The following is a 24,096-nucleotide window of genomic DNA, read 5'->3' as shown; positions in this document are numbered from 1 at the left end:
CTTTATGGTTCTGGGTTTGATTTTCTCCTTCATGAAATGAAGGGATTTGATTTAAAAAAACATTTCTAATGCTCTGGTAGCTTAGAATTTCTATTTTTAAATCACTTTCGTCTGGGCAATCATGCTTTGATATCGGTGTTTTCTTCTTCTGAACTTCTGCTGTTTTGGGGGGACGGTAAATCTCCAAATAGTCTCTTACTTTGAATAAAAAACAATTTTGATAAGGCCTTCTTACTTCATGTCTTCTGTTTGACATGATAAAGTGTATCTATACTGCTGGATGTAATATTTTCAAAGAAACTGAATGAGAACTGTTAATCATGTAACAGTGACTTCGAATACGGCCAACTCATTCCCCTCTCCCGGTCCCACGCCCCACATCATTCACCCCCCGCCAACCCAGACAATGGCGACCACAGATATTGTTCTGTCTCTTCTCCGACAGGTCTAGGGGTTCCACTCCATAAAGACCCCATCGCCCCTGGAAAATCCCCCGTTTCTCAGCTTGCACCTGACATCGCCACCTACTTGTCCAATCAACTCTCCACCTTCAACTCTCAAACAACATGATTGGTCCTCAGGCCATGCTCCTCCTCCCCAAGCATCCTTTATTTTCTCCCACAAAAGTTCTCACAAAATCATGACCACTCACCCCATTCTTCTCGAATCCAATAACAAACAGCCAGGAAACAATAAATCAGGTGTCAATAGATATCTGAAGTAAATCCACGTCTCTTTCAGAGTCCAGCTCCTCCCTGCTTTGCCAGGAAATCACTGTTGTGTTTGGACCCGCACACCCAGCTCCCTCTCCCTCCTATCTCTCACCCACTTCTCCTCTGAATGGGGTTTACTCTCTTCATTGGCTCGCTCCCATCCTATCCAAATCTGGACCAGTCCATGTGGGAAGACACACCGGATGAGGCAGTCGGCGGAAATGCACACATTGCAAAGACACCCCTCAGATCACTGTCTTAAGACTCCTCCCCTCCGCGGCCCTCCTGTGACCAAGGCATCCTCATTTTAACAAACACTTTCCTACTCCACTGCAGAAAATCAGCCCCCAGTTTACAGGCATTGGTCATCTTAAGCCATTATGTAACTTCATCTGTTACTAATGAATCATAATTGCTCAAATATTATGTCCCATTATTTCAAAAGACTACTGAAAATTAGGAATGCATAGCTAATGTTATATCCAAAATACAGCAAAGGGATATAAAAGTTTAATTGTGCGCTAATTTTTTATTCTGATCTGAAAACTAGGAAAATAGAAACATAAGTTAATACACATACACAACAAGTCACCTAAACACTCAATAAACGGTACGAACCCTGTTATACAGATAGTTCTAATCTAATAGTATATCCAATTATTCTCCTAAAAGAAGTCACCATTTCTTCTCTGAAAAATAAGAAGAAAATTTAAGACCGCTAAAAGGCAACCACAATTTGAAGGCAGAACTACCAGACTGAAAATGAGTAATCACTTACCGATGGGCAGATAAATTGTTAAGGTGGAGTCCATACTTTTCTTCAGCAGATAACCCATCCATCAACAAGGAGAAGATGAGAAAATTGCTCTGGCCAAGAGGTTGTGAAACAAGTCTGGATTTCTCTAGCATATATGTATAAATTCTGGCTGGTTAAGAAAAGAAAATTGATTCTATCAAATGGCATTATTAGTTTCATTTCCATAAATTTACACATATTAATTAGAAGAAATAATAATGGAGCTTCTTTTCAAGCACAGACCTTTTAAAAACAAAATAATAGACTTTATTTTTAGAGAAATTTATTAAGTCCAGAAAAATTAAGCAGAAAGCACTGAGAGTTCCAACATACCCTCTCTCTCCCCTCCTTAACACGCTGTTTACACTATTATTAACATCTTGCACTAGAGTGGTACATATGTTAAAATGAATGAGCCAATATTGATACACTATTATTAACTAAAGTCCGTAGTTTACATTGGCATTCGCTCTTTGTGTTGTACAGTTCTATGGGATTTGAAAAATTTGCATGTCATGCGTGCACCATTACAGTATCATACAGAATAGTCTGCCCTAAAAATCAGTGATGCACCTACTCACCCCTCCCTCTCCCCCAACCCCTGGTAACCAATGATCTCTTTACTGTCTCTATAGTTTTGCCTTTTCCTTAACGTCATATAGTTGGAATCACACAGTGTGTGCCCCTTTCAGATTGGCTTCTTTCACTTAATAATATGTATTTAAAGTTGCTTTTTGGTCTTTTCATGGCTTTATAGCTCATTTTTTATTAGTGAATAATATTCCATTGCATGAATATACTATAGTTTGTTTATCCATTCAGCTATTAAAAAACATCTTGGTTGCTTCTAGTTTTTGCAATGATGAATAAAGCTGCTATAAACATTTATGTCTACATTACGTGAAGATGTGGTTTTCAACTCAGTTGAGTAAATGTCAAGGCATATGATTCCCAGATCATATGGTAAGACTATGATCAGCTTTGTAAGAAACTGCCAAACTCTCTTCCAAACTGGCCGTACCATTTTGCATTCCCATAAGCAATAAATCAGAGTTCCTGTTGCTCCAGATCCTCGCCAGTACTTGGTGTTGTTGGTGTTTTGGATTTTAGTCATTTTAACAGGTGTGCAGTGGTATTTCATCCTTGTTTTAATTTGCATTTCCTAGATATAACATATAACGTGGAACATCTTCTCATATGCTTATTTCCATTTGTCTGTCTTCTTTGGTGAGATGTCCGTGCAGATATTTTGCCCATTTTTAAAACTGAGTTGTTTTCTTACTGTTGAATATTGAGTTCTCCATATATTTTAGACAACAGTTTTTTATCAAATATGTCTTTTGCAAATATTTTCTCCCAGCCTATGGCTCATCATTTCATTCTCTTAACAGTGTCTTTCACAGAACAGAAAATTTGAATTTTAATGAAGTTTAGATTATCAATTATTCCTTTCATGGATTGTGCTTTTAGTGTTGTATCTGACAAGTTATTGCCAGGCTTCCCTGGTGGTGCAGTGGTTAAGAATCCACCTGCCAATGCAGGGGACAGGGGTTCGAGCCCTGGTCCGGAAAGATCCCACATGCCACGGAGCAACTAAGCCCGTGAGCCACAACTACTGAGCCCGCGAGCCACAATTACTGAAGCCTGCATGCCTAGAGACCGTGCTCCGCAGCAAGAGAAGTCACCGCAGTGAGAAGCCCGCGCACCACAACAAAGAGTAGCCCCTGCTCACCCCAACTAGAGAAAGCCCACGCATAGCAATGAAGACCCAACGCAGCCAAGAATAAAATAAATAAATGTATTTAAAAAATAAAAAAGTCATTGCCAAACCCACAGTCACGTAAAATTTCTCCTCTATTCTCTTTTAAAAGTTTTATAGTTTTGTTTTTACATTTAGATTTATGATCTATCTGAGTTATTTTTCATGATAGCTTTGTGCCTACATTCGTGGTTTTTTGCCTGTGGATGTTCTGTTTTTCCAGCATAATTAATTGAAAAGACTATCCTTTCTCTATTGAATGGCCTTTGCTCCTTTGTCAATGATTAGTTGACTATGTTTATGTGGGTCTATTTCTGTGCTCTCTATTTGTGTTCCATTGATCTCTTTGTCTATTTTTTCATCAGTGCTACACTGTGTTGATTACTGTAGCTTTACAGTAAGTCTTAAAGTTAGGTAGGGCCAGTCCTCCAATTTTGTCCTTCTTTTTCAGTGTTGTGCTGGCTATTCTGGATCTTTTAACTCTCCATACAAACTTTCTGTCAATATCCACAAAGTAACTCAGGGATTTTTATTGGAATTGTACTGAATCTATAGATCAAATTGGGAAGAATGGACATCTTAACAATACTGAGTCTTCGTAGCCTTCCTATCCATTGAACATTGAGTGTCTCACCATTTAGATCTTCTTTGCTTTCTTTCATCAACGTTTTGTAGTTTGCCTTACGAAGATCATGTGCATATGTTGCTAAATTTATACTTAAGTATTTTTATTTTGGTGCTAATGGAAATGGTGCTGTGTTTTTAATTTCAAATTCCAGTTGTTAATTGATGATATATAGGAAAGCGATTGACTTTTGTATATTAACCTTATACCCTGAAACTTTGCTACAATCACTAATTAGTTCCAGGAGTTTTTGTTGTTGTTGTTGTTGATGATGATTCTTTTGGATTTCTAAAATCAAATCAACAAAGACAGCTTGATTTCTTCCTTCCCAATATGTGTACCTTCTTTTTATTTTTTTCTTATTACATTAGCTAGGATTTCCAGTATGATGTTGAAAGAGAGTGGTGAGAGGGGACATTCTTACCTTGTTCCTGACCCAACGTATACTTTTGTGCACAAATATAATCTGAAACAAGACATATCCTTGCCTATAACAAAGCCACCAAAATAAGTATTAGAATTTTCTTGATTAATGTCTCAAAATTTGCAGGTACATATTGCTTGGGTATATATCAGTGACATTGATTTTAAATGCTCTGCTGTAGACATTAGCAAATATTACTGTCAAACAGCTCAGAAGGTTTTTATAGCTGCACTATTAAGGACAAGAAATACAGGCAATGGTCTCTCACTGCTGGAAATACTGGAAGAAACTCACTGCAGCAAAGGCAAATACTATGTGAATTCATGAAGATACAATTTAATATACAGAATGGTACTAAGGTTTCAAGACCTAATATACTGGAATTATAAGAGGGAGCTAAATCGTGATTTGTAGTGCAGTGGTAGATAACGATACTGGTCCTTCAACAATAAAGTTTACATTCTAGTCAAGGAGGAAATAAGTAATGTGTCTGTAAGTAATGCAGGCGCAATGTGAATAGTGTCCAGTCATCTTCCTGGTTTATTGTGACCTCACATGTATTAGTAGGACTCATATCAAGGATTCATTATTTGCTCCTCTGCCTTTAAACATTACAAAAGCAAAAGAAAAAATAACCCACATCGTAAATACATGTTGAAATTTCATTCATAGCATGTGAAAAATGACGAAAGTATGCAGTTTGGGAATCACAACCCCAGTTTTGCTTCAAAGATAAGACTGGAAATTCAGAATCTAGTGTTAATCAGAACTTAGGACTATATATTTGGCATGCTGAAAATCCTACTGTTTCTGGAGCATTCTTTTTATTTGAATTTAGGTTTATTCTTATCATTATGAATGGTCAGTAAACAGTTATGTACTTGAATTTTAAATGCAACTGTGAATTACTATAGTTTTCCACTTTGAAGTAAGAATTCATGGTCGATAATTTTTGGGATCAAAAAAACAGCAGTTTTAGGAAGGAAAATGAATTTAATTTTTCCTTCCATTTGAACTATAAACCAAATTTTGTGTAATGAGTCTACTGTTAATTATTCCAGAGTCCAGCCTCTAAAAGCAAAAAATGCGAGGTCTCCCAATTTGGGTTTTATATAGCAAATCTACTTGAACAAATGGAACCACTGTTGCAGTGCTTTATTCCTATAAATTTTGTAAGTGGTCAATTTAGTCAAAATGATGATCAGTGCTTTAAAAAAATCTCAAAATTAATAAACCTTATTAAGAAAAGTTGTCTCATTAGACACCTTCTAGAAAAATTATCAAAAGTGCATAAAGAAAGACTCTTTCAAAATACCCCTTCAATTAGTGGCATTAAAGCCCGAAGGTGATGGTAAAATTAGAATGAGGTGGTGTGGTTTCTTTTCCATTTCTCCATGAGTATTTAATCAGGTGGTAATTTCAAATTGAGGTCTTAATTATTAAATTTTCTTTCCTACTTTTTCCTTCTTAAGCAAAACGCTGAAAACATGTTCCATTTGTTATTGATAATATTAACCCTGAAGTAATTAACTGCTCAAGAGAATATTTCTAAAAATCTGTACACATAGGAAATAAACTGCCATAGCTGTCCCCACTGTTATTTTCTGGTCACCAACTAACGGAATAGCAGGTGAAAATGGAGGGCTAAGTGGTGACCTTCTGACCATCAAGCTTCTATACTCAGAGAAAAGACTGACCTTATGCCCACTTGTTCAAGCCAACACACAAGCTTAATTTAAAGCAGCATTCAGAACTAATCAAATTCCACATCACAGAGTGACTTCAGTACCTTTCATCTTTCAAAAACAGTATCATCTTAGTTAGCTCATCTCCAGCAGTGAATAAAATTGCTGTGGATTAGAAGAATTTCTGATCAGTAGGATTTTTTTTTAAAGTCCATCTTTAAGGAGAATTTAGATGGAAGAAAACAACCAAAAATTCAAAACAACCAAAAATTCTAATTTCTGTGAGATTCTAATATTCTTCTGAATGGGGAAAATGCAGGCCTTTCTGTTGTGTTTAAAATGAAACTGGAATAATGGAAGGAAAATGATAGGTTTTGAAGTTAAAAATGTTTCTGACTCATTCATGCAAGTGTCCATGCACAGAAAGTTTCTACTAATTTCTTGATTTCTGAAGACTTGTACATTAAAAAAAAATATTTTATGTCAGAAATATTCTTGACTGGAAGTATACTTGTGATCCTTTCCAGAAATCTATGTGAGTAGGTCTTCCAAAAAGTTTTGCTACTGAAAAAATATATATGTTCGTGGATTATATGTAACATAATATGCAGTGAAAGGATTTTATAGAGTTATACCCATTTTTGTTCAAGATGAAACGAGGTGGAAAATATAAACCTCTCTCTCCTTCAAGAAGGTCAAGTGCTACAGGTGCCCTTCCACTAGCTTCTAGAAACTTCCAGCACCCACTCTCTCTCTGCCCACCCAAGTGGTTATCAGTATATGACTAATAAGATATCTTCCCAGAAATGCCCATCATGCCTTCAATCAGCAATCACCAAAAGCACACTGCTGATTAATTAATGCAGCCAAATAGTCTCTCTTTCACCCCCAGGCACTACTTTTGACTTCACTCTCCAGGATCAGTAATGCCGGGGGTGTTATAGGTGAACGGTGCCTCAAACAGGAGTCCAAAGTACGGTCCCCAGTCCTGAATCTGATACTGGCATCTACATGTCCCTCTTAACCTCACTTTCCCCATCCGTAAGTGGGGACAAAAAGGAAAAAAGATCCCAGGCTTCCCGGATCCCAAGAGGAGGAATCACTATTTAAAGTACCTACTGTGTACCAGGCACTGTGCTAGGTGTTTTTCCAACTTCGCCTCATTTAAATCCTGTTGCAGGGCTTTTCACATTTAAACACAACTGGCTTATCTCCAAAGCCCAGGCTGTTTGCACTAAAAGATGCTGTTCTTCAAAGGAGATGCAATCAATTAAAGCACTCTGAAATATTTTTTTAATTTATTTCTTTTTTTTATTAAAATTTTTTTTAATTTTTTTTAAAAAAATTTTAATTAAAAAAAAATTTTAAAAATATATTAAAAATTTTTTAAATTTAAAATTAAAAAAAAAATTTTGCTTCTAAATTTTTTGGCCACACCGCATGGCTTGTGGGATCATACTTCCTCAACCAGGGATCAAACCCAGGCCCTCGGCAGTGAAAGTGTTGAGTCCTGACCACTGGACTGCCGGGGAATTCCTGGAAACTTTTTTTTTTTAATTGAAGTATAGTTGGTTTACAATGTTGTATTAGTTTCAGGTGTACAGCGAAGTGATTCAGTTTCGTATATATATATGTATATATATTCTTTTTCTGATTCTTTTCTATTATAGGTTATTACAAAATATTGAGTATAATTCCATGTGCTATACAGTAGGTCCATGTTGGTTATCTATTTTATATACAGTGGTGTGTATATGATAATCCCAAACTCCTAATTTATCCACCCCCTTCCCCTTTGATAATCATGTTTATTTTTTATGTCTGTGGGTCTATTTCTGCTTTATATATAAGTTCATTTGTATCTTTTTTTTAGATTCCACATATAAGGGATATCATGACATTTGTCTTTCTCTGTCTGACTTACTTCACTTAGTATGATAATCTCTAGGTCCATCCATGTTGCTGCAAATGGCATTATTTCTTTTTTATGGCTGAGTAATATTCCATTGTATATATACCACATCTTCTTTATCCATTCATCTGTCTATGAACATTTAGGTTGCTTCCATGTCTTGGCTATTGTAAACAGTGCTGCAACGAACATTGGGGTGCATGTATCCTTTTGAACCACGTTTTTTCAGGATTCATACCCAGAAGTGGGATTGCTTGATTATATGTTAGTTCTATTTTTAGTTTTTTAAGGAACCTCCATACTGTTCTCCACAGTGGCTGTATCAATTTACATTCCCACCAACAGTGCAGGAGGGTTCCCTTTTCTCTGCACTCTCTCCAGCATTTATTATTTATAGACTTTTTGATGATGGCCATTCTGAAACTTTTAAAAGAACTGAGAGTATAATACTAAGGATAGTTGATGATGATATCAATGAAGATGAAAACTATTTATCTGTTTGTTTATTTAAAATTAAGTTTTGAAAAAACAAAATGCCAACATCTTAATATATTTTTCATCTCTTTGTGTTCACTCTAAGTTTTAACTTTCCCAAGTAGATAACACAGCCTTGGCATATTTATTGGGAAACATCTCTGACTGTTAGTAAATTTCAATTTCCACTTCAGTAAGCCTGGGTGTCTTCAAGGCACAGAAAAGACAAGGAGCCAATTATTCTTCCCTTCCCACACATGGGTTCTGGGTCCTGCTACCTTTGTAGACCCTTCAGCACGTTTCTGTTTTGCCAGCCTCCACACTCGGGAAGCGGATAATGGTTCTACACTTAGCACATACAAACTCTCATTATGAAGAGAATCAGCTCTAATTTACAAAAAATAATCCAGAGTTAAATGTTGATAACTTTCCTTGACTATTGCACACTCTCAATACTAGGTGTTCTTTGCTGGCATGAATGAGTTCCCGAGGCGTTTACACAGCCCCCTCCTTGAACTGAATTATGGCTGCTTTGCTGTGATCGCTCCCCAGTGCAACTCCTCAGTCTGTAATCCAACAGATACCGAACACAGGCCTACTGTGCACCCGGACAGACAAGCGCTCTGCCATCAGCAAGCCTGTATCCTCAGAGGAGTCACAGACAACAACCAGAAAAGTGGGAAAGGATGCTTTCAGATTTTGACAAGAGTGGGGGAAGAAATAAGGGGGTAGACTTGGTCTGCAGTCAACAGAGTTGGAATCAAGGGAGCACATTAGAAACAGGGGCTTGGGGAACTTAGAAAGATTACACTGTTAAAGAAGTAATCAGATGGGAAAAATCCCTGGACTGAAAGCCCAGGTTAGAATGTTCTTTATTTCTTCAAAATAAGAAACAATCCTGACTTTCTGTAGGTGATGTTTCATAAAACTGAGACTTGTATTTTCTTTGTTACAATTGGTGGTTGCATCCCTGATCAAGGAGTTGGCATTAAATTATAAAAGTATAAGCAATAATGTCGATAAAGGAAATATACAGCATCTCTCAACCTTAAAAGTAGTAATATAATATTCCCTGTACAATAAACTCATTACAACTATTTTACGTGTTGATAATTTAAGAAAATCTAGACTACCATGAAGCATGAAATCAACCTGTAGCCTACATATATTTTACCTAATTTGAGGTGTAAAAACCTTAGTCCAATTTGGTTTACTATTTTAGTGAACACTTAAAATTCAGAAGGCTTTTACACAGGACTCATTTGAAGAACTCAGCTGTCTTTAAAAAACATGTAAAGTAATTTAAATTGATACTTTTTAAATTTTTTCTTTCAGAAAAGGATTCTTAGTGATGAAATTATTCAAAAATATCCCATTGACATACAGCTTCTTAAAGTGTTTTAACAGTGCCTGTGTTTGGAGGTGATGATGATACATTTTCTTAGACTGAGAATAATTTTGAAAAGTAAAGACAGACACGGTAGATCTCTCCTTATTCTCTGTCGTGGGGTGAACTGTGTCCCACACAAAGATATGGCTAAGCCCCAAGCCCCCATACCTGTGCATGTGACCTCGTCTGAAAATGAAGTCATGTGCCAGGTGGACAGTACACTGATGCCCACAGCTCTTTAACAATTCAGAGGGCGTTTCAGGACCTGGAAGTGCCTCAGGTTCATCTGTATGAATATTTATTGTTGCCCTGTCACAGTGTGCAGCCTGCAGAGGCTGTGTGAGAGGTGTCTGTGGGTCTGATTATGCTGTAGCTCCGTGGGGCTGCCTGATGATTAACAGAAGGCTCTGCAAGTAAGCCTTTGCCTTCTGTTTTTATGCAGCATACAATTATTTTCTAAATTAACGTTCCTGAGGAGGACATGTTAAATTCTATCCAGAAAAGAAAGTAAACAAAATTAGGAATGGATAAGACCATCAGAAGCCACTTATTTTCATCTTGGTAAAGGGAATATTGAATCAAGCAGAAGCTGTATCAGTTTCAGGTGTACAACAAAGTGATTCAGTTATGCATATACATGTATCTATTCTTTTTCAAATTCTTTTCTCTATTTGGTTGTTACAGAGTTGTTAATCAACTGCACACCAATATAAAATAAAAAGTTAAAAAAAGTATAAACTTTACAACCACACACAAAAAAATAAAATTCTTCCATTTTTTTTTCCAAAAAAGAACACGCTGTATCTCCTCAGAGCCAATTGTGCATAAGCCCTAGCATCCGGCTTTACTTGGGTTGGGCTAAGACCGTCCCTCTCAAACTTCAGCGTTTGTCTGAATCACCAGGGAATTGCCAGGAATTGTTCAAGTCCCAATCCTGAGGTCTGCAGTGGGGCATAGGAGGTTGCATTTCTAACAAGCTCCCAGATTACACAGTGTCCTTATTTATCTTCAGGTCCCCCTGGAGTAGCAAGGGGCTTGGACGTGCAACCTTCGGAACCCCTGAATCTCCCAGCTGCTATGGCTCCAACCCTTAGTGCCGGAAAGCTCAGGGGAAATTATGCTCATAAATGAGGTGGCCAGGCTGTGCCCTGTACTTGGAGGGATAGTCTCACTGGAGTGTTACAAACAAAGATGTGAAAACCAGAGTTTGAGGCTCAAGACATTTCTCCTCTGAGGTTTTCCTAAAATGGTAGATGTTCAAATAGAGCTCTTAGCCATGGAGTGAGAAACAAAACAAAACAGCCCTCCTATTGCAGAATTTAAGCCTCTAACATCAACATCTAAAATTATCTTTTCTGACTCTTTTTATGCATATTTTTTACCAAATTTCATTTAGTACTAATGGGATTTGGACATACCTTACTGCAAAATACAGGTTATTTGTTTTTAAACTATGGTCAAAATTGACTTGTTTCCTGAAGGGAAGATAGTGTAACTTGAAACACCAAATAAAACTGATCTCTTTCAAAGATAATTACAATTGTTTGTGGGCTAACAGCTGTTAAAAAAATTTTGAAAATACTCTATTCCTCCAAGTAGATTCAGGCATTCTAACTACAGTTATATTCATGTTATTAATTTGCATGGATAATCTGTTTTGATTTGAAAGATGTAAAATCCCAAGTGACTTCTACATTAGTTGAATTTCAAATAAGGGGTTTTCATGAAGTACACATTAAATATTTAAATCAAATAAGAAATAGTTCTGTTTGGGTTTAGTTGGGTGATCACTTTGATTTTTTGATTTGTTTTAATTCAATCATTTTAAAATACAGATTCAGTTTTATTTAAAATAGATTTCAACGTATCTTGCAAGAAGGAATTATGTACTCAAGTTACACATTATTTTGATACTTAAGTTTGTTTCTGTGTTCAGCAAGTGTGATTCATTTCAGCTATTTTTGATTTGGTTTCATATTGTATAGTTTACACAAAAATTGCCTTGAAAGGTTTGCCTTGCATTTCAGAATATTTTTCAATTCACAAAAAGTTTAGAACTCCTAACTTGACACCTTGGGTGTGTACACTGATACACCCACATGTGGGTGCGCACACACACACATGCACACGCACACGCACACACACCGGTCACTGTTGCCATGGTGCTTGGTGTTTCTCTGCCCCCTTCTGGTAGCTCCAGGGATCTCCTTTGTTAATTTTACACTTACCTCCAGTTAAGTGTTTTTTCCTCTCACAGAATTGTAGTTCAAAATACTTTATGAAGCAGCTGGACAGGTCATTAAGGGTGGTCTTGGCATGTCCAAAGGCTTCTAAGATGCTCATGACCTGTAGCAAAAGGGAAACATTTATTATTTTTTTAAAGGGAAACATTTATTGAGTTACGCATCTGTTTAAACAAAATTGGGTAATAATAGCAAAGAGACAGGAATATTCTCTCAGCTAAGAGGTTCTCCATTGTTCATACAACACAATATTGCAATTTTAAGGTCATTCTTTTCTCAAATGCAAACTGCTAGCATCCTCCCTCTCAAACGGTAGCTAACAGTAACAAGATAATTATGCACAGAGCACATGACTCCCTTCTTTTCACTAGCCTCTCAGTGTAACACACACACACACACAACTCAGCACATGCTATTTGGGCTTTTTAACTTGAATAGAACAGTAGAAGTGCTTCTCTGGCTTTGGAGGGAGGAATTAGTGTTAATATAAGCAATAGTCAGAATTTCCTTTAAAAATAACGAATTCACTTAAACATTTGTTTATAACCTTCTTTGGAACCTGTATTTACTTTGCCACATACTCTTTTGCACCCTGAGTCCCTAGATAACCCTCCCATACCCTGTTTTTGCTCCATAATAAGAATTCTAGATGAAGCCATTGGATCCAGTGTATCTTATCACGAGGTGCTCTTGTAGAGATGGGTGTTTGCAGCTTTAAAATGCTGTTAATACAGCTCCACAGATCAACCCTGGAATCTGAAATTCTTCACATATTTCCTTAAAAATTGACTATAGGATGAATGTCATTTTTTTCTCACAACCGATTGTGCCTGTGATAATGATCATGGCTAAGGAATTCTCCAAAATGTATGAAAATCTGGAAGGTTCAAAGGTACTTTTCTGTATCTTTCAAGATACTGACATCTTAAATGTAGTTCCTGCATCAACCACAAGATGGGCACTATGATACCTTATTGATACACTTGGTGGTGGCTTATAATTTCTGATGATAGTATTTTTTGAGACTTTTATTCTAAATTAGAAAAAAGAAGTTTGCTGCAATTTTTTTAACTTTCTGGTTACTGCTCTACTAAGGCATTCAATTCACCTGGAAGTATTTTATATTTTGAAAGATTATAAAACAACACTTTGATTCTAATCATGAGTCACAGTGCTAAACACTGTGGAAATAGTGAAATATATTAAAACGTCTGTTTTTGAAGTTTGAACTTTTGGAGAGAAACACTGAATCTTTACAGAAACCCTATGATTTAGGTCTCTTTACAATAACCTAATTTTAAAAATCATAACAGTGCATTGATAGTAGTAATGGCAGAAATGTTTCTGAAAAATAATTTGAAACAGTATTTATGAAGTTCCTATAAAACAACTTTTTCCAACAACTTAATATGAAATAAATATATAGCAAAATTAATAGTGTAATTATATCACATTTTAAACCTTTATAATATTACAATAAACAATTGTTTAAAAATTCATAAAAAGGAATAAAATAAAAATTTTAAATATTTTGGCTTCTAGTTTGTTGGTGTTGTATCTGATAACACACTAATTTCTTATTATAATAGAAAATGAATATAAAAGATAATGAATGACCCACGCCCAGACAGGAAGTCCAGGGTAATGAACGGCACGATGCATGTGCTCTGCCCGACCTTTCCAGCTCTGCTAATGACAAGTTCTATCACCATGAGCAAGTTTCATAAATTCCCAAACCTCCTTTCCTTTACTCTAAGCAGAATAACCCCTTCAGTGGTTATCAGAGTCCGGTGTATGAAGCGCTCAGCTTGGTGCCTGGCACATGGTAAACATTCAACAAATAGCAAAGATTAGTTTTGTTTTTGTTAATAATAGTAGAAAACATTTATACTTCACTCACTATGTGCCAGGAACTATATATATATACATATATATATATATATATATATATATACACACATATATAGCTATATATAAATTATATATAACCGTACACACACATTCATATATATGTACGAACGTATATGCGTGTATATGTATAAATAACTTCTTTTAATTCTCACAACTACAGTCTCCATTTTATAGAAAAGGAAATTGATGGATTAAGTAAATTTCCCAAGGTTCAGAGCTTATAAATAGTGGAGCTGGGATTGAAACCCGAGCAATCTCTTGCAGAATCGGTGTGTTTAATCACCGTATCTGAATAACAATAAAGACATATAAGGCAGAAAATCAGCATAAACCTAAAACTACTGAACAAATATAAATACATGGCATTCTTTCATTGTGCACTGCTGGTCCACGATTCAAGATTAAACTGAAATGAGGTGTTTTGGGTTCTTTTTTTAATCTTTAATCATCCACTTGCTCAATAGGTGGCGCTAAACAAGTGTGTTAAGAGAAATACAGAAAAAAGGCAAACCCAATACTGTTCTGCTGCTCAAATTTAAAACAAAATAATGAGAATATTGTGCCATAATAAAATTTTAAATAAAAATATAGGCAAAGGGAAGTAAGTATACATTTCCTCAGTATTTACTGTTTCCAATTTTATTAGCATGATTTCTTCCTATTTTTCACTGGAATTTTTTTCTATAAAATTTTCATAGTTCTGCCACTAAAAGTTAGGCGCTCTTATCCTGGTAGTAGTTAGTCAGCTGGATTTTCTCAAAGTAAAAACTTGTAGCCTCCTCAATAAAAAATAAGGGCTTAATCAAGGTGACACCATCACTCTCTGTGAAAGCAGTTGCTCAATAAATATTTATTTAAGTAATTTAAATGGGACTGAATGTCTTAAAGTTGAAAATCATTTGGGCCAGAATTAGTGAAAAGTCCCAGGCAATTGTGTTTTTTCCCAAAACATGACTTTTATGTTCCAATAAACCTACTGCCATGGAAAGTCCCTGCTTCCACAGTTTGAAATTCAAATAGAGGGACTAGAAACAACCAACCTCTTAACTGATCTCAGCTGTTTTGAAATTGTCCAGGGAAACAAAAGCAATATCTGCAGTGATAGGATTCAAATCCATCTGCCCATGGGGAAAAGCTCACTCTGAAGCCCATCGCAAAGGCAGAAGGTAAACCTATGTAGACTTTCAACACGGGACAATAGAAGTATAAGATTAAAATCCAGAAAAGTTACAGCTGTGCGTCCTTTAAAAATATGTGTATTACCTGCATAAAATTACCAAAAATCATCTCTGGAGCTCTTCTTCAGATACCAGTTAAATCTCTTTCTCTCCCTCTCTGCACCCTCTGTGCAGAAAAATGCTCACCGTGATAGCATGGAACTTAGAAATGGCCAGCTTCCTCCCAAACCCCTTTCTTTTGTGCCCCCCCCCAACTCCGGATAATAACCTTTAATTAATTTTTTTAATTTTATTATTTATTTATTTATTTATTTTATTAGTTTCTGCTTTATAACAAAGTGAATCAGTCATACATATACATCTGTTCCCACATCCCTTCCCTCATGCATCTCCCTCCCTCCCACCCTCCCCATCCCACCCCTCCAGGCGGTCACAAAGCACCGAGCTGATCTCCCTGTGCTATGTGGCTGCTTCCCACTAGCTATCTACCTTATGTTTGGTAGTGTATATATGTCCATGCCTCTCTTTCGCTTCCTCACAGCTTACCCTTCCCCCTCCCCATATCCTCAAGTCCATTCTCTAGTAGGTCTGTGTCTTTATTCCCGTTTTACCCCTAGGTTCTTCATGACATTTTTTTAAATTCCATATATATGTCTTAGCATACGGTATTTGTCTTTCTCTTTCTGACTTACTTCACTCTGTATGACAGACTCTAGATCTATCCACCTCAATACAAATAGCTCAGGTTCGTTTCTTTATATGGCTGAGTAATATTCCATTGTATATATGTGCCACATCTTCTTTATCCATTCATCCAATGATGGACACTTAGGTTGTTTCCATCTCCGGGCTATTGTGAATAGAGCTTCAATGAACATTTTGGTACATGACTCTTTTTGAATTATGGTTTTCTCAGGGTATATGCCTAGTAGTGGGATTGCTGGCTCATATGGTAGTTCTATTTGTATTTTTTTAAGGAACCTCCATACTGTTCTCCATAGTGGCTGTACCAATTCACATTCCCACCAGCAGTGCAAGAGTGTTCCCTTTTCTCCACACCCTCTCCAGCATTTATTGTTTCTAGATTTCTTGATGATGGCCATTCTGACTGGTGTGAGATGATATCTCATTGTAGTTTTGATTTGCATTTCTCTAATGATTAATGATGTTGAGCATTCTTTCATGTGTTTGTTGGCAGTCTGTATATCTTCTTTGGAGAAATGCCTATTTAAGTCTTCTGCCCATTTTTGGATTGGGTTGTTGGTTTTTTTGCTATTGAGCTGCATGAGCTGCTTATAAATTTTGGAGATTAATCCTTTGTCAGTTGCTTTATTTGCAAATATTTTCTCCCATTCTGAGGGTTGTCTTTTGGTCTTGTTTATGGTTTCCTTTGCTGTGCAAAAGCTTTGAAGTTTCATTAGGTCCCATTTGTCTATCTTTGTTTTTATTTCCATTTCTCTGGGAGGTGGGTCCAAAAGGATCTTGCTGTGATTTATGTCATAGAGTGTTCTGCCTATGTTTTCCTCTAAGAGTTTGATAGTTTCTGGCCTTACATTTAGGTCTTTAATCCATTTTGAGCTTATTTTTGTGTATGGTGTTAGGGAATGATCTAATCTCATACATTTACATGTCCCTGTCCAGTTTTCCCAGCACCACTTATTGAAGAGGCTGTCCTTTCTCCACTGTACATTCCTGCCTGCTTTATCAAAGATAAGCTGACAATATGTGCGTGGGTTTATCTCTGGGCTTTCTATCCTGTTCCATTGATCTAGCTTTCTGTTTTTATGCCAGTACCACACTGTCTTGATTACTGTAGCTTTGTAGTATAGTCTGAAGTCAGGGAGCCTGATTCCTCCAGCTCCATTTTTCGTTCTCAAGATTGCTTTGGCTATTCGGGGTCTTTTGTGTTTCCAAACAAATTGTGAAATTTTTTGTTCTAGTTCTGTGAAAAATGCCAGTGGTAGTTTGATAGGGATTGCATTGAATGTGTAGATTGCTTTGGGTAGTAGAGTCATTTTCACAATATTGATTGTTCCAATCCAGGAGCATGGTATATCTCTCCATCTATTTCTATCATCTTTAATTACTTTCATCAGTGTCTTATAATTTTCTGCATACAGGTCTTTTGTCTCCTTAGGTAGGTTTATTCCTAGGTATTTTATTCTTTTTGTTGCAATGGTAAATGGGAGTGTTTTCTTGATTTCATTTTCAGATTTTTCATCATTAGTCTATAGGAATGCCAGAGATTTCTGTGCATTAATTGTGTATCCTGCTACTTTACCAAATTCATTGATTAGATCTAGTAGTTTTCTGGTAGCATCTTTAGGATTCTCTATGTATAGTATCATATCATCTGCAGACAGTGTCAGCTTTACTTCTTCTTTTCCAATTTGGATTCCTTTTATTTCCTTTTCTTCTCTGATTGCTGTGGCTAAAACTTCCTAAACTAGGTTGAATAAGAGTGGTGAGAGTGGGCAACCTTGTCTTGTTCCTGATCTTAGTGGAAATGGTTTCAGTTTTTCACCATTGAGGATGATGTTGGCTGTGGGTTTGTCATATATGGCCTTTATTATGTTGAGGAAAGTTCCCTCTATGCCTACTTTCTGCAGGGTTTTTATCAAAAATCGGTGTTGAATTTTGTCAAAAGCTTTCTCTGTACCTACTGAGATCATCATATGATTTTTCTTCTTCAGTTTGTTAATATGGTGTATAACGTTGATTGATTTGCATATATTGAAGAATACTTGCATTCCTGGAATAAACCCCACTTGATCATGGTGTATGATCCTTTTAATGTGCTGTTGGATTCTGTTTGCTAGTATTTTGTTGAGGATTTTTGCATCTATGTTCATCAGTGATATTGGCCTGTAGTTTTCTTTCTTTGTGACATCCTTGTCTGGTTTTGGTATCAAGGTGATGGTGGCCTTGTAGAATGAGTTTGGGAGTGTCCCTTCCTCTGAAATTGTTTGGAAGAGTTTGAGAAGGATGGGTGTTAGCTCTTCTCTAAATGTTTGATAGAATTCACCTGTGAAGCCATCTGGTCCTGGGCTTTTGTTTGTTGGAAGATTTTTAATCACAGTTTCAATTTCAGTGCTTGTGATTGGTCTATTCATATTTTCTATTTCTTCCTGATTCAGTCTTGGCAGGTTGTGCATTTCTAAGAATTTGTCCATTTCTTCCAGGTTGTCCATTTTATTGGCATAGAGTTTCTTGTAGTAATCTCTCATAATCTTTTGTATTTCTGCAGTGTCAGTTGTTACTTCTCCTTTTTCATTTCTAATTCTATTGATTTGAGTCTTCTCCCTTCTTTTCTTGATGAGTCTGGCTAATGGTTTGTCAATTTTGTTTATCTTCTCAAAGAACCAGCTTTTAGTTTTATTGATCTTTGCTATTGTTTCCTTCATTTCTTTTTCATTTATTTCTGATCTGATCTTTATGATTTCTTTCCTTCTGCTAACTTTGGGGGTTTTTTGTTCTTCTTTCTCTAATTGCTTTAGGTGCAGGGTCAGGTTGTTTACTCGAGATGTTTCCTGTTTCTTAAGGTGGGATTGTATTGCTATAAACTTCCCCCTTAGAACTGCTTTTGCTGCGTCCCATAGGTTTTGGGTCGTCGTGTCTCCATTGTCATTTGTTTCTAGGTATTTTTTTTATTTCCTCTTTGGTTTCTTCAGTGATCACTTCATTATTGAGTAGTGTATTGTTTAGCCTCCATGTGTTTGTATTTTTTACAGATCTTTTCCTGTAATTGATATCTAGTCTCATAGCATTGTGGTCGGAAAAGATACTTGATACAATTTCAATTTTCTTAAATTTACCAAGGCTTGATTTGTGACCCAAGATATGATCTATCCTGGAGAACGTTCCATGAGCACTTGAGAAAAATGTGTATTCTGTTGTTTTGGGATGGAATGTCCTATAAATATCAATTAAGTCCATCTTGTTTAATGTATCATTTAAAGCTTGTGTTTCCTTATTTATTTTCATTTTGGATGATCTGTCCACTGGTGAAAGTGGGGTGTTAAAGTCCCCTACTATGAATGTGTTACTGTCGATTTCCCCTTTTATGGCTGTTAGTATTTGCCTTATGTATTGAGGTGCTCCTATGTTGGGTGCATAAATATTTACAATTGTTATATCTTCTTCTTGGATCAATCCCTTGATCATTATGTAGTGTCCTTCTTTGTCTTTTCTAATAGTCTTTTTTTTTTTTTTTTTCTTTGCGGTATGCGGGCCTCTCACTGTTGTGGCCCCTCCCGCTGCGGAGCACAGGCTCCGGACGTGCAGGCCCAGCGGCCATGGCTCACGGGCCCAGCCGCTCCGCGGCATATGGGATCCTCCTGGACCGGGGCACGAACCCGTATCCCCTGCATCGGCAGGCGGACTCTCAACCACTGCGCCACCAGGGAGGCCCCTAATAGTCTTTATTTTAAAGTCTATTTTTTCTGATATAAGAATTGCTACTCCAGCTTTCTTTTCATTTCCATTTGCATGGAATATCTTTTTCCATCCCCTTACTTTCAATCTGTATGTGTCTCTAGGTCTGAAGTGGGTCTCTTGTAGACAGCATATATATGGGTCTTGTTTTTGTATCCATTCAGCCAATCTGTGTCTTTTGGTGGGAGCATTTAGTCCATTTACATTTTGGTAATTATTGATATGTATGTTCCTATTCCCATTTCCTTAATTTCTTTGGGTTCGTTATTGTAGGTATATTCCTTCTGTTGTGTTTCTTGCCTAGAGAAGTTCCTTTAGCATTTGTTGTCAAGCTGCTTTGGTGATGCTGAACTCTCTCAGCTTTTGCTTGTCTGTAAAGGTTTTAATTTCTCCATCAAATCTGAATGAGATCCTTGCTGAGTAGAGTATTCTTGTTTGCAGGTTTCTCTCCTTCATCACTTTAATTATGTCCTGCCACTCCCTTCTGGCTTGTAGAGTTTCTGCTGAGAGATCAGCTGTTAACCTGATGGGGATTCCCTTGTGTGTTATTTGTTGTTTTTCCCTTGCTGCTTTTAATATGATTTCTTTGTGTTTAATTTTTGACAGTTTGATTAATATGTGTCTTGGCGTATTTCTCCTTGGATTTATTCTGTATGGGACTCTCTGTGCCTCCTGGACTTGATTAACTATTTCCTTTCCCATATTAGGGAAGTTTTCAACTATAATCTCTTCAAATATTTTCTCAGTCCCTTTCTTTTTCTCTTCTTCTTCTGGAACCCCTATAATTCGAATGTTGGTGCATTTAATGTTGTCCCAGAGGTCTCTGAGACTGTCCTCTGTTCTTTTCATTCTTTTTTCTTTATTTTGCTCTGCAGCAGTTATTTCCACTATTTTATCTTCTATGTCACTTATCCGTTCTTCTGCCTCAGTTATTCTGCTATTGATCCCATCTAGAGTATTTTTCATTTCATTTATTGTGTTTTTAATTGATGCTTGAGTCATCTTTAGTTCTTCTAGGTCCTTGTTAACTGTTCCTTGCATTTTGTCTATTCTATTTCCAAGATTTTGGGTCTTGGAAATAGAATCTTGGATCATCTTTACTATCAATATTCTGAATTATTTTTCAGGTAGACTGCCTATTACCTCTTCATTTGTTAGGTCTGGTAGGTTTTTATCTTGCTCCTTCACCTGCTGTGTGTTTTTCTGTCTTCTCATTTTGCTTATCTTACTGTGTTTGGGGTCTCCTTTTTGCAGGCTGCAGATTTGTAGTTCCCGTTGTTTTTGGTGTCCATCCCCAGTGACTAAGGTTGTTTCAGTAGGTTGTGTAGGCTTCCTGGTGGGGGGGACTAGTGCCTGTGTTCTGGTGGTTGAGGCTCGATCTCGTCTTTCTGGTGGACAGGTCCACGTCTGGTGGTGTGTTTTGGGGTGCCTGTGGCCTTATTATGTTTTTAGGCAGCCTCACTGCTAATGGTTGGGGTTGTGTTTCTGCCTTGCTAGTTGCTTGGCATAGGGTGACCAGCACTGTAGCTTGCTGGTTGTTGACTGAAGCTGGGTGCTGGTGTTGAGATGGAGATCTCTGGGAGATTTTCGCCGCTTGATATTATGTGGAGCTGGGAGGTCTCTTGTGGACCCGTGTCCTGAAGTTGGCTCTCCCACTTCAGAGGCACAGCACTGACTCCTGGCTGCAGCACCAAGAGCCTTTCACCTACCCAGCTCAGAATAAAAGGGAGAAAAAGTAGAAAGAAAGAATTAGTAGAAGAACGAAAGAGAGAGAGAAAGAAAGGAAGAAGGAAAGAAAGGAAGGAAGGAAGAAAGAAAGGAGGGAGGGAGGGAGGGAGGAAGGATGGAAAGAAAGAAAGAAAGAAAGGAGGGAGGGAGGGAGGAAAGAAAAAGGAAGAGTGAATGGAAGAAGGGAGGGAGAGAGAAAGGAAAGAAAGAAAGAAAGAAAGAAAGAAATACAGGAGGGAGGGAGGGAGGAAAGAAAAAGAAAGAGTGAAAGGAAGAAGGGAGGGAGGGAGGGAGGAAGGAAAGAAAGAGAGAAAGAAGGAAAGGAGGTGCGGAGGGAGGGAGGAAGGGAAGGTAGGAAAAAAAGAAAGCAGGTAAAGTAAAATAAAATAAAGTATAAAATATAGTAGCGTTATTAAAATTAAAAAGTAATTATTGAAAAAAAACGGACAGATAGAACCCTGGGACATATGGTGGAAGCAAATCTATACAGAGAAAATCTCACACAGAAGAATACACATACACATTCACAAAAAGAGAACAGGGGGAAAAATCGAAAATCTTGCTCTCAAAGTCCACCTCCTCAATTTGGGATAATTCGTTGTAAAAAGAGGAAAAGGGGGAAATGTCTGAAATCTTGCTCTCAAAGTCCACCTCCTTAATTTGGGGTAATTCGTTGTAAAAAGAGGAAAAGGGGGGAAAGTCTTAAATCTTGTCCTCAAAGTCCACCTTCTCAATTTGGGATGATTCGCTGTCCATTCATGCACTCCACAGACGCAGGGCACATCATGTGGACCGTGGAGCTTTAATCCACTGCCTCCGAGGCTGCACAGAGAGATTTCCCTGTCTCTTCTCTGCTCTCACAGCTCCCGGGTCTCAGCCTTGGACCGGGCCCCGCCTCTGCGCGTAGGTCGCCGGAGGGCGTCCGTTCTCCGCACAGACAGGATGGGTTTAAAGAAGCCGCTGATTCGGGGGCTCTGGCTCCCTCAGGCAGAGGGAAGGGAGGGGCGTGCAGTGTGGGGCGGGCCTGCGGCGGCAGAGGCCGGCATGACGTTGCACCAGACCGTGGCGCTCCGTGCGCTTTCCCGGGAAAGCCGTCCCCGGGTCCCGGGACCCCGGCAGTGGCGGGCTGCACAGGCTCCCCGGAAGGCGGGGTGGACAGTGACCTGCGCTCGCACACAGGCCTTGTGGCGGCGGCAGCAGCAGCCCCAGCTCCCACGCCCGTCTCCGGGGTCCGCGCCTTTAGCCGTGGCTCGCGCCCGTCTCTGGTGCTTCTTTAAGCAGCTCTCTAATGCCCTCTCCTCGCGCACCAGGAAGCAAAAGGGAAGAAAAAGTCTCTTGCCTCTTCGGCAGCTCCAGACCCTTTCCCCAGACTCCCTCCGGGCTAGCCGTGGTGCACTAACCCCTTCAGGCTCTCTTCCTGCCGCCAGCCGCAGTCCTCTCCCTGCGCTCCGACTGAAAGCCGGTACCCGAGCCTCAGCTCCCAGCCCCGCCCACCCCGGTGGCCGAGCAGACAAGCCTCTCGGGCTGGTGTGTGCCTGAGGGCACCGATCCTCTGTGCTGGAATCTCTCTGCTTTGCCCTCCACACCCCTGTTGCTGTGCTCTCCTCCGCTACTCCGAAGCTTTCCCCCTCCGCCACCCGCAGTCTCCGCCCGCGAAGGGGCTTCTAGTGTGTGGTAACCTTTCCTCCTTCACGGCTCCCTCCCACTGGTGCAGGTCCCGTCCCTATCCTTTTGTCTCTGTTTATTCTTTTTTCTTTTGTCCTACCCAGGTATATGGGGAGTTTCTTGCCTTTTGGGAAGTCTGAGGTCTTCTGTCAGCGTTCAGTAGGTGTTCTGTAGGAGTTGTTCCACGTGTAGATGAATTTCTGATGTATCTGTGGGGAGGAAGGTGATCTCCGCGTCTTACTCTTCCGCCATCTTCCTCTGGGCTCCACCTTTAATTTATAAATCTTTAATTCTGCCATTGATGTAAGGCACAAGGAAAATGTTCTCTACTTCTCAGTTTCTCCACGATTCTGTGCTGAAGACCATCCCGATATGTCCTTCCTGTTATGTTGCTACCGTTCTTCTACTATTTATTCTTTGGAAACTGCTCATCAGCATGACCTTCAATGACTGTTCTTCTCTCACATTATGCTAAGATGTAGGGCAAAATGATTTGGTCCAGTCTCAACCAGTATCTCCCAGTGGAAGATACCATGTGTCTGTTTGCCGTGCACGTGGCCCCTCGGGGCAGCATCTTGCACGTGTCTGCCCTGTGGTACCTCCAAGTGGTGTTCCGCTATCTGCTCACTCCCTCCTCTCCTTTCAGGGCCACCTAACGAACCTTCCTCTCACCTTGCACTGAACATAAAGCCTTCTACTACGTTGCTCTGTGTATCAAGGATATTCTTTTCTACTCACCTCCTAAATACAATTTTTCTTTCATGCAGAAAGTACTGGCCCATCTCTTAAACAGACATAATTTCTGTGAACACCTGTGACGTTATGTCAGTTCATAACTTTTTCCAATGCTTGTATTTCATTACTGCACAGCACACACACTTGGATGCTGGGCAAAAACTGTGGCTGGGTAATTTTCAAGAATGTCTTGTACACTGAATAAATGCATGTGGATGATCATTTAAAGGGAGACCAAAAAAAGCATGATGGACATGAAGTTTAAGCCATACTCAAACCTAAGACTGGAAATCACTTATTTATGACACCCTTAATTTGCCGTGAGAAAGGAGTAAAATGAACAAATGAATTAGAAATAGTTTCACTTGAAATTTGCATTGACATTATAATATGGATTCCCAGATGCTAATTGATTTGGAAGAGT

The 24,096-nt window shown here is 38.4% G+C and overlaps 1 protein-coding gene across 1 annotated transcript in view; it reads right to left on the bottom strand.

The window, feature by feature from the left end:
* The window catches only part of MYO16 (myosin XVI), a gene marked incomplete at both ends in the record, with an annotated part of 422,412 nt that overhangs the window by 237,242 nt on the left and 161,074 nt on the right, over positions 1–24,096 (bottom strand). Inside the window, 2 exons of the mRNA XM_081214708.1 lie at positions 1,492–1,639; positions 12,007–12,124. Of these exons, the coding sequence (XP_081070834.1) occupies positions 1,492–1,639; positions 12,007–12,124 (266 nt within the window). The remainder of the gene's footprint in view (positions 1–1,491; positions 1,640–12,006; positions 12,125–24,096) is intronic.

Source organism: Mesoplodon bidens, assembly GCF_964165515.1.
Source record: "Mesoplodon bidens genome assembly, chromosome: 17".
Lineage (NCBI taxonomy): Eukaryota > Metazoa > Chordata > Mammalia > Artiodactyla > Ziphiidae > Mesoplodon > Mesoplodon bidens.
Note: the sequence above shows the minus strand (reverse complement) of the source record. Positions and strands in the feature narration are given on the sequence as shown.